Source organism: Scomber scombrus, chromosome 15, assembly GCF_963691925.1.
Source record: "Scomber scombrus chromosome 15, fScoSco1.1, whole genome shotgun sequence".
Taxonomy (NCBI): Eukaryota; Metazoa; Chordata; class Actinopteri; order Scombriformes; family Scombridae; genus Scomber; species Scomber scombrus.
Genome location: NC_084984.1, coordinates 6,351,221 through 6,361,976, shown reverse-complemented (window position 1 = coordinate 6,361,976; position 10,756 = coordinate 6,351,221). Strand labels below are relative to the sequence as shown.

The window sequence follows — 10,756 nt, the reverse complement described above, 5'->3', positions numbered from 1 at the left end:
AACAATTGGACACAAATTAGTATTCAAAGCAGAATATCTGAAGGAAAATGTTAAACAAAACACGATAAGCAGACAGTAGAATAACTTACCACACTCATAAATATCTTTGAACTCTCTAATAAATCTGCACAGTTACACCAAAACAGAAAGTAAAATCTAACTAACAACATAAATAACAATCGACTTGCATTAATCTTGTCCATGCAAAGCTTCCGTAGTTTAGGTCACATGAATGGTTTGTTGTGCTCGGTGCTGCAGCAGATCTGTCATTCGCCTTTTCTTTTTAATCATGTAACTTACATATATGTAGCTTATAACATTAACGTAATATCTGTCAGCTTTGGCAACACTAATCTCAACATCAAACACGGTGTTTTATATCAAACTGTGTCGATTAATGTGGACGAAAAACACGAGAAAACGCGAAACCTGACTGGTGAGATATAATGTCATGGTGAAATGTCAGCTAATGTTATGTGTTTCTGTGCTTTTGGTGGATGCAAATGTGCATGTTAAGCTACGTTTTTGGGCTATATTGAGGTAAATATATATACTGTCTTTATTGCTTTAAGATAGACGCTAACAAACGAGGAAGAAGTCATGCTGCGGTGGATCCTTGGTGGACGGGAGGCTCAAGGCTCAGTGGAGGTGAGATTATTTCAGTGCAGTTCAGTCCAATGAGGTTAAATTAATGTTTTTAGCATAAATGCTAAGATCCTGTAGTACCGATACAGTACTGTCATGATTAGTTAAAACAACAGTCAGGAGCCCAAATGGACATTAAAGCCTGTTTTTTCTTGCTGTAATCATTCCTCCTGTTCATATTAAACATTAGAAGATCCCTTAGTAATGCACTTACAATGTAAGTGATGGAGGACTAAACCCACAGTCCTCCTTCTGTGTAAAAAATAAATGTATTTGAAAGTTGATCTGAAGCTTCAGTCGTCCAAATGAGTCAAATCAAGTAGATCTGTTTCAACATTAGTCTTTTTAGTGCCAAAGTCCCTCTTTTTAGTTGCTATTCTATTAATTGTTTAATTTAATAGTTGGAAATGAATCAATTCATCGATTAATTGTTGTCATCTTCCTATAAACCTGTTTGAATAAATGACGAGGCTTGCAAAATTAATGTCCCCAAACACTTACAGTCACACTAGGAAAGTATCTTTAAAAAATAACAGAGTGCATAATGTTTGATTTTAGCTCCTACAGTATAAATACAAAAGCGCTTATAATGCTGTCTGTCTTAAAACAACAGTCAGGAGCCCAAATGAAAGACTGATCCTCCTTCTGTATAAAAAAATGTGTTTAAAAGTTGAAGCTAATATGAAGCTTCAGCCGTCCAAATAAGTCAAATCTTCATCTTCTATGTTTCAACGTTACAGTGGTTTTAGTAGCAAAGTCTTTTTGTCACTATTCTTCCTCCACAGCTCAACAGGGAAACACAAAGAGGGAATTTAATGCTAAAAAGACTGTAAATGTGTCAGATATCCACTTGATATGACTAACTCAGACTGCTGAAGCCTCATATAAGCTTGAGATTTTGAGCTTTTAAATGCATTTTGCAAGTATTGGATTTTGGACCATCATCACTTACATTGTAAGTCATTATGAAGGGATCTTCTAATGGTCAGTATGAAAAGGAGGAATGATTACAGCAAGAAAAAATGAAGGAAAAACTGTCTTGTGTTATCTGGATGTTTTTCTTGCTGTAATCATTCCTCCTGTTCATACTGACTATTAGAAGAGCTCTTCATAATGCACTTATAATGTAAGTGATGGAGGACTAAATCCACAGTCCTCCTCCTGTGCAAAAATAATTATTTAAAAAGTTGTTCTGAAGCTAATATGAAGTTTCAGTAATCCAAATGAGTCAAATCAAGTAGATATCTTTCAATATTATGTATTTCTGGTGCCAAAGTTCCTCTTTTTGTAATTATACTTCCACCACAGCTCAACAGGGAAACACTGTCCAAGGAAACACAACATTTTATACATATATTGTACATAATTCAGATTTAGATAACTTTGACCATAGTTACCATGGAAACAACTCCCTAGAGACTGGCCTGGTCCAGGTCAAAGTAAGCTTAAAGGGCAGGTTCACAGTTTTCATGTTAGAAGCTGAAAGTAGGGAATATTTTGCCTTTTTGCTTAAAAAATTACTAACTTAAAATAATGTCATGCTGAATGATTGATTGATTCACTTATAATTGCAGCTGCTCTGTTTTTTTGTAAGGTGGCACTGGCACCCACCATAAAGGTTTTGAAACCACTGCTTTTTTGTCTTTTATAATCTTATCATATGTCGGTGTAATATAATTTCTTAATCTGAGATAAAAGTAGTCCAGTAAAAAACATTTCCCAATATTTCCCTCTGAATTGTAGTGTAGTATAAAGTAAACTAAAGCAGCTATAAAGTAGCAATAAAATGGAAATACTCGAGTGAAGTACAAGCCCCTCAAAGCTGTGGTTAAGTAGACCGTCTGCCTGTGAACCACAGCCTGTTTGTCTCACTACTTTCCCTCTTATGTCTGCAGAAAAGCTCTGTGTTGTGCATTGGAGAGGAACAGCCCAAAAACTGGTTCACTGAGCTGCAGGTGCTGAAAGGACATTTTGACATTGTTCGATTTCTGGTGCAGATTGATGACTTCAGGTAAGCAGACCACAAACCCCCTCCCCCACTTCTTTTCCCTCCCTCTCTAACCTCACTCCTCTCTACCCTTGACTGGCCTCTATCCCCTCTGTGATTGACAGGAGATCCTCACCTACAGCAAACTTACAGAGCATGACAAGAGCCCGATCATCACCGCTATGTGATTGTCTGTGCACAGTACAGTAGAACCAAAGCCCCCCCTTTTAATACCGTCCATGCACACATGCACGCACACGTATAAAGGTTTCGCACCTGCTCTCCTCTCTCCGTCGCCCCTGCCTTTGTGGACACGTGCTGCACACCGGCATGGTAGAGTGCGTCTGCATAAGTGCTCAGATTGGGATTTATAACAGAACTAAGTATGTGTGTGTGTGTTGTGTGTGTGTGTCAAGAGGTGGAGGTCGCTTCACGCCTGGTCTCCTCCAGTAATAACCCCCTCCTCTGGGTCTCGTCCTCTCCGCACACAGGTCCACAGTCGGGGGCAAAGGCCAGAAAATTCTCTCCAGATTGCTTTTGAAGTCCGAAAAATGTATCCTCGACAGTTCCTCTCTTCTCATTTTATCTCTCTGTTTTTTATCCAGTCATCCTGTCTGTTGATTTTGGGGAGCAGGTAGTGCGGATGGCGGAGGGTCAGAGGGCAAGTGAAGGCGGTAAGCCCCAGGACAGATATTTTTTAAGGCGTCTTAAGGTGGTAGATGGACCAACGGGGAAATGATCCCTCACACACATAGAGATAGATATTGTCTTCGCTGTGTTTGACTAGCGAGCCTCCGCTAAAGATGAGGCCTGCCAAGTGCACATCTCACACTGAGGTATTTATGTCACGTATGAGTCTACTCCTCCAGAAACAACTCATACCTTTCATCTCATGTTTTCCAGATGTGCCTCAGCGGGGGATGATGGCCTTGTGTTGGTGTGGAACGTTGAGGTAATAATGCTGAGAGTTGATTATTCCCGTGCATCGTATGAAATTGCACACGACACACTGGCACTAATTGCTTTTTTTCTCCCCCTTTTTTTTTGTCTGTTAGACTGGCGAGAGGCTGCAGGAGCTGAGGGGCCATTCCCAGCAAATAACAGCCATAACAACCTTCACTTGTAGTAATGGACTCATGTCGCACACTTCGCTCATCACCGCCTCCTCAGACCGAAGTCTAAGTGTATCCTCAATCAGTTGATCAATACCATTCGCAGAGAAAACACGCCCACACTTTAAACAATCACTGAATCCATCCATATGTAATTATTGTGTTTGGAAAGTCAGGCTTGATTCTCCTTAATCTTATTTGTCAGTTGTGGGATCCTGATACAGGAAACAGGGTTCAGACTATTTCAGATCTTCAGTCGTCTGTAAAGGTAACTGAGAAGCTCCCCGTCCAGATGTGAACCTTGTTATATGTGTCAGTGACAAATAAGGGTTGGCAAGATGAGCAATTCAAAAATATCTTTAAAAAATGTCTTAAAAGCAGCGTCAGGTTTGTTAAAATGTACATTTTGTATTTTTAAACAAATAGAAATAAGAGGAAACGCTGCTGCACTGTAGCAGTGTTTTCTGTCTGGTCAAAGTAAAAAAAAAAAAGAAAAAAGATGAACTCTGAACAGCTAATCTGCTGTAGCCGGCCAAACAGGAAACAGGAAACACATGCTTAAATTTGTTGGTTAGACGGGCTTGTAAATGGGGGGAAAAAAGCAACAAATATTTGTGCAACGGAAATGTTATGTGACCGCACCTTTAAACATCAAAGTTAGGTCACTAGCAAATGAAGAAGAAGAGGAAACTTTATTTTGGACACATCTGCAGGTTTATATCAACAAAACAAACATAAGACATGATAAAAAATTAAATGAGCAGAGCAGAACAGGAAGGTCTTGAATTGTAGGAGTTAACACATTAAATTTGATTTGAGCGTAATTGTATTTGTTTAGTTTATGTCATTTATCATTATTAGATTATTTAACATAAACCAACCAATCAACTTTTGCAGTTGGAATTATAATGAAACTAATCATTAGTTGCAGTCTTATATTATATCCTTAAAGAGGTTTAAAAAGGTCTTAAAAGTCATTAAAATTTGTTATTAAAATATGTTCAGATACTCTGGGGAAATGTAAAGGTTTTTAATATTGATTGGGTATCAGTCAGACATGATCAATCCATAATCTGTTTAATAAAGTCAATATCTGGACTGATACTGATACCAAATCTCTTGACACATTCTCATCCAAGTTCCATAAAGTTTGCATCTATTGCAAACTATTGCACTGGATTGCATTAAAAGTGTTCATAATATTACATTCACCTTCATGCATTTCACAATTTGATGCATTTTAATATTTCTAAAATTAATAATTAGCAAGTTTTCCCATTAAGATGACCCAACACGCACTAAGATATGTCATAGTGTAAAAGCCATATTACAGAAAGCTGCACACTCTTTCTTTAATTATCAATGTAATGTAATTCAAAGCCAACAGAAGTTAATATTAAGTCCAGTTTAATCTTAGCAGCTGTTGAATATCTATGATGATGCTCTGTGTCGCCAGCAGCTTGCAAAACAGCAGTTTATGTGATTTGTAATTAGTACGTAATAATCAAAGGTTCCTGTTGTTAAAGCTACTTGTGCTTCATGTTGCGTCTAGTTCTTGTATTAATCATTACTCTCTGATAAGAACCAGCCTGAAATACAACCCACTAGTAAAATATCTTTAATTTATCATTAATTTATAATAGTTTTTACAGTTTTTAGTAGTCACAGCTGTAGAAATCTTCACTCTTTGCTCGATATATACTAATATACAACATATACAGTACGTCTTCGTCCCTCACATCAGATTTTCTTCTTATTCCAGTCGTTACTATACCAGACTTTGGGCAATTAAGTTTGTGTTGGCAAGATATGTAACACACCAATTACAATATTTGACAGTAAAGGTTGTTCTGCCAATTATAATTTAAGATAAAATGGTAATTGCCTCCTCTTGATCATAGATTAAGGTTAATTGCAGCACCTATAGGCTAATTACATTTGATTTCTTCTCTGCACTGATATTTTAGTGCGTGTGCGTCTGTGTACTGGATGTGTGCTAGCGTGCATGTCCAAATTAAAGCTTAGCACATGTGTCCTTATTTCATTTGTTTTTTTCCCTCCCTTCCTTCAGTGTTTGCTGGTGCTGGAGCGGCTGTGTGTGTGGGTCTCCGGTGGGGAGGAACTGTGCGTGTGGAACAAAGATTTTCAGCTGCAGTGTCACAAGCAGAACCACAGCGACACCGGTGAGGAGGGAAAATAACCCACGCCAAACATTTCTTGTGCGTTCGATTGTTGCACCAACTGCGTCTCACCCCTGACACCGCTGTTTGCACACAAACTGATTAATGTTGTTATTGTGTTTTTGGCATTTTGCAGGAATTACTGCCTTGATAGAGCTGCCCAAGAACTGTATAGCAGCAGCGATGGATAAAGAGATCGGTAAGAGAAAGATTCTGATGATCTCCAATGTTTTTTTTCTCAAATACTTGAAATCTACATCAACTTTAAACTAATTTGGAGCTTTTTCTTTTCTGCGCAGTGATCTACAGGCTGACGGTCTCCACTGATTCCTCTATGTCAGTGGCTGAGATCCGCTGTCTGTCCGACCACCAGGATCAGATTCGAGCTCTTATCAACGTCAATGGTCAGTCGGCCATGAAACTCTGTGAAACATAACCAAAATCAAGGCACCTGCATTTGATAACTTAAACTCTGGTTCAAAAATATCTTAAAAATAGTTTAAAAAGCAGCATCAGGTTTGTTAAAATGTACATTTTGTATTTTTGTTGGTTTTATGTCATTTGAAATGACATTTGCACCATTTTTTTAACCAAAAGTAAGACTGAATGCTCCTAAAAATGTCAAATGGTGTAACCACAAAAGAATGATAAATATTATATATTTTATCCACCTACAGTGTATTTAAGTGGACTTATACTAATAATTACTTCATTTAAAATATATTAATGGTTCCTGATCTCCATGATTCCCCAGATTAAATGTAATATTTAGAACAATTGTATTTCATTACCTTTATTTAATATAAAAAGTTATAATGTAAGATCATGCCAAACTAGTTGATATGGTGTTTTATTGAGAATTTAGTGTTTTTAAGCAAGTTGAATTATTTGGTACACATTTTTTAGGGTTACACCACTTAGACATTTTTGCCATAATCTTCCAATATATTCTTTCAAAATGGATTAAAAGCTGAAATTTTATGCTGGTCCACAAAAATAGAATGTGTGCAAGTTATTCATATGTCGATTTTCACATTTGAACCCCTTTTTAAATTTGACTAAACCACATGGACACAAAAAAACATAATTGACCCATATTCTCTGTGTTCCTTTCTAGACGGGCTCTTCGCCAGCGGTTCCCACATGGGCGAGTTGATTCTGTGGGATGCGATCGATTGGAACATCCTGGCCTATGAGCACATCCTGTGGGAGGAGTCTCAGGCCCAAGCTGAAATACGAATGGGCGCTCCCAAACCCAGCGAGATGTCCATTCAGCATCTGACCACCAACGGAAAGGTGAGGAGGATGAGATGGATGGATGGATGGGATGTAAACTAAACTGCTTTATAATCCTTAACTTGATATTTGTGTGTTTTCTAGCTCATCCTGGCAGCTGTGGGCAGCGGTCTGTACGTGTACAGTGTCCTGACGAAGACAGTGGTGGCGTACAGGAAGGTCGCCCATGACTCCAACATCTTACACACCATGCTGTTATCTGACAGGTAATATATCCCACATTAACTCACTCCTTCTTATTTCCAACCTCTCCAAAGTGTAGGAAATCAGGGCTGCAGTATTGAGTGCTTCCTTGAATGCACTGTGTGTGTGAGAGTAGCTTGCACTTCATCTTTTACCCACATGGGGGCGCCACTGCCCTTTAAAAATGCTTTAAAGCCAGATCATATCAGTATATTTACATGAATTCACTGAAAATGCTCCTGAAAGTGTAGCAGAACTACAAAATACACTTCAAATTCTTTAAGATATGTCAGATTTTATTAATTTATATTTCATCAATTTTTTACTGGTCAGCTTATGCTGTCTGGATCTGTGGTGTATCTGCAAAAACTTTAATTATGCAATAATAATTTTGCATATTGAATTCAAGATATATTTAAAACTGAAAATGAATATATGCATTATCAATAAAATATCAATTTAATTTTAAACAAATGGAAGCAAATATAGAAAATCATAATGTACATTTCCACAAATTCAAAAAGCAAATGTTGCAAAAAATGTAGTTTATTACGACAGAAATTTCCATAAATCTCACTTAAATTAAGTTTTTGTCATTAAAAAGAAAACTTTACATTCAGTATTACCTTCAGATGACCTAAGCAAATCAATAAAATGTTGTTTTTTTCAAATAGTGGATTCTTTGGGGCCATGATACCAAATTAAATCAATCCTCAACAACATAAAAAGAGGCCTGTAAAAAAAGTCAGGAGGCTGTTAACAATGAACCTGGACCTGGACATGTGTGTCCAATACACTCTGAGTAAGACTGCTTCTGGTTATCATCAGCTGGTGTGTCTCTGTTTCAGTGAGCTGATGTCCTGCTCTGAGGACGGCAGCGTGAGGATGTGGGAGATACAAGACCTGCCTTTACCTGCTGAACCAGCCACTCCAGGTGACACACACACACACACACCCACACACACAAACATGCAATTTCAGGTCTGATAGGATGCTACGAACACACAGACACATCAGGGCCATCGTCCCATCTTTGCTCCCCCCTGTGGATTCGCCATCTGTGGAAAGCTGGATGTCGTTCATACAAAAGTATGAATCAGAAAGTTCAAAGTCGGAGTAAAATTGCCTGCACTCAGTGTGTGTGTGTGTGTGTGTGTGTCTGTGTGTGTGTGTGTGTGTGTGTGTGTGTGTGTGTGTGTGTGTGTGTGTGTGTGTGTGTGTGTGTGTGTGTGTGTGTGGTTGATTGTCCTGATATGTGGGTGGCTCGGAGGTGCGGTAATGCAGTCCAGATGTGCTATTGTGTATATCAAAGGGAAAGTGGACTTGCAGCAGCACTCAGAGAGGCTGTGTTTTCTACTTTAAGTGGGGTGGTCTGAAGCTGAGTGTGTGTGTCTGTGTGGTCACGCTGTCTTTGATGGTCTAACTGTCTGCAGTCGGTGTGTAGCAGCGGTTAGATTGCGTAGAGATCTTGGCCGGCGACAGCGCTCGGGCCGCATCGCTCGCTAATCATCACCAGAGGCCACTTATTTGTCTTTAGTTTGTTCTGTGTTTCCAGGAAAACGATCAAAAATCAATCACTTGCATCTCGTGTGGTCTTCTGGCTTCTTTGTCAGTGTGTGTGTGTGTGTGTGTCAGTTTGTGCTGGACTGTGGTGTGTCAGTTCTTCATCTCCTTCTCTTTTATAGTGAGATTTGCACATCTGGAAGTCCAGTTTATCTGCTTTCACTCATGGAAAAAAGCTGTAAACACGTCACTGACATATTATCACCTTATAAATATACTGATAAGGCAAACTTACACCTACTTACACATCCAGCATTCATTCGGAGTCATGTTTTTGGTGACCTGACAAATATGGTCCAATATTTTACCTCCTTTTAGCTCTCCAACTCTACTGAAAAATATCTTGATTTACGATTGATCAAAACTGGTTCTTATGACGTGTTATACTACCACATTGGAAATCAAATGTGTTTCTAAGTGTACTGAACAGCTTTTCTTAAAGGTGGAGTGAAAAACTGACTGTCACAGAAAGAGGAGGGGGACCATGGAGACGTTATATTGTTTAAATCACAGCGATAACAGCACCTGGAAAGCAGTCAAAGTGTTGCTATCAGTTGTTCACATTAAAACATGACATAACTAGGTGTGTCAGGAATGAAAAGAGAGAGCAGTAAAAACTCTGGCTTCTTTCTCATCCTCCGCACAGCTGGCTAATAATGACATGAAGTGGGTGTGAGGGTTGAATAGTCAGTTTTTGTTAAATTAAAGAAATGGCCCTCTAATCTGATCTTGGAAATGTGTAGAGGGAAGAGATTTTCAAAGATATCCCACCATCTGACATGCACATCTAATAGAGTATAACAGCCTCTTAAAGTTTAATATTCACTCACCTTTTAGCTCTGTTTTGGTGTTGTAATCCTGCAAAAAAATATCTTATACTTAAACTGCTAAATGCTCCGTTTTGTTCGTAATCTACTTGTTAAATCTGAGTGGTGAGAGTGAACAAAAACTGTATATTTGTAGTCTGTAAAACCAAAACGAGCTGAAAAGCCAAAATCCTCTGTAGAGTTGAGGGGAACTACAGAGAGAGTGATAATTATAAAATTCAGAGACAGACTGTATAAATATTTTCACCCTCAAAACAAGTTGATAAATTCTGGTTGATGTTTTGCTGTGATGATGTAAAATGCTGTTTTTAGCTTCCATCTCTAACTCAATATATTAAAAAGAATCATACAGACTCAACTTTCTTATTCAAGTCTTCTTTTATTCATTATTCTAAATATGTTTTATTCCATTTTGCATTAAACCAGGGTTCTTTGGGATGTGGAGTTTTGGTCGCTCAAGTAAACAGGCTGGACCTCCGTTAAAGAAGATCATAGACGTCCCAAACATCCGGACGCTGGAGCTGACGGGCGACTTGATCGGTCACTCAGGAGCAGTCCAGGTAAAATCTCATCCTATATAAACTAATATTCCACTTTTATAAAAATACTGCTTTAACAATCCTGTTTTTACACTTCTGTCAGATGTTTGTCAGCTTCAACGAGAACGGGCTGGTGACGTGTTCGACGGATCACCTGCTGATCCTGTGGAAGAACGGAGAGAGGCAGTCTCACCTGCGCAGCCTGGTGCTTTTCCAAAAACTGGAAGAGAACGGAGGACTTTGACCTTTAACCTTTTGAGACACTGCCTTAAGAAAGAAGTTTACTGTTGTTGTTGTTGATGATGTGAATGTTTGCTACAAATCATGTGAATTTACTGTGATGATTGTTGTTTTTTTGCCTTATGAATTATGTAAAGAAGTATTTAATTTTTATCTTTTAAACCTAGTAAATACCTCACCTCAG

The 10,756-nt window shown here is 38.4% G+C and overlaps 1 protein-coding gene across 2 annotated transcripts; it reads left to right on the top strand.

Annotated features, from left to right (window-relative positions):
* Positions 1-253: 253 nt before the first annotated feature.
* wdr41 (WD repeat domain 41) lies at positions 254-10,756 on the top strand. 2 transcript variants are annotated; one of them, XM_062434620.1, is made up of 14 exons: positions 254-436; positions 577-648; positions 2,541-2,656; positions 3,536-3,584; positions 3,688-3,816; positions 3,950-4,012; positions 5,816-5,927; positions 6,061-6,123; positions 6,224-6,328; positions 7,042-7,220; positions 7,305-7,426; positions 8,252-8,337; positions 10,220-10,353; positions 10,436-10,756. In XM_062434620.1, exons 2-14 carry the CDS (start codon positions 601-603, stop codon positions 10,574-10,576), a joined length of 1,347 nt encoding a protein of 448 aa, XP_062290604.1. In that variant the 5' UTR covers positions 254-436; positions 577-600; the 3' UTR covers positions 10,577-10,756. The 2 variants fall into 2 exon arrangements, with proteins under 2 accessions (XP_062290604.1, XP_062290603.1); XM_062434619.1 differs by having other exon boundaries at positions 573-648.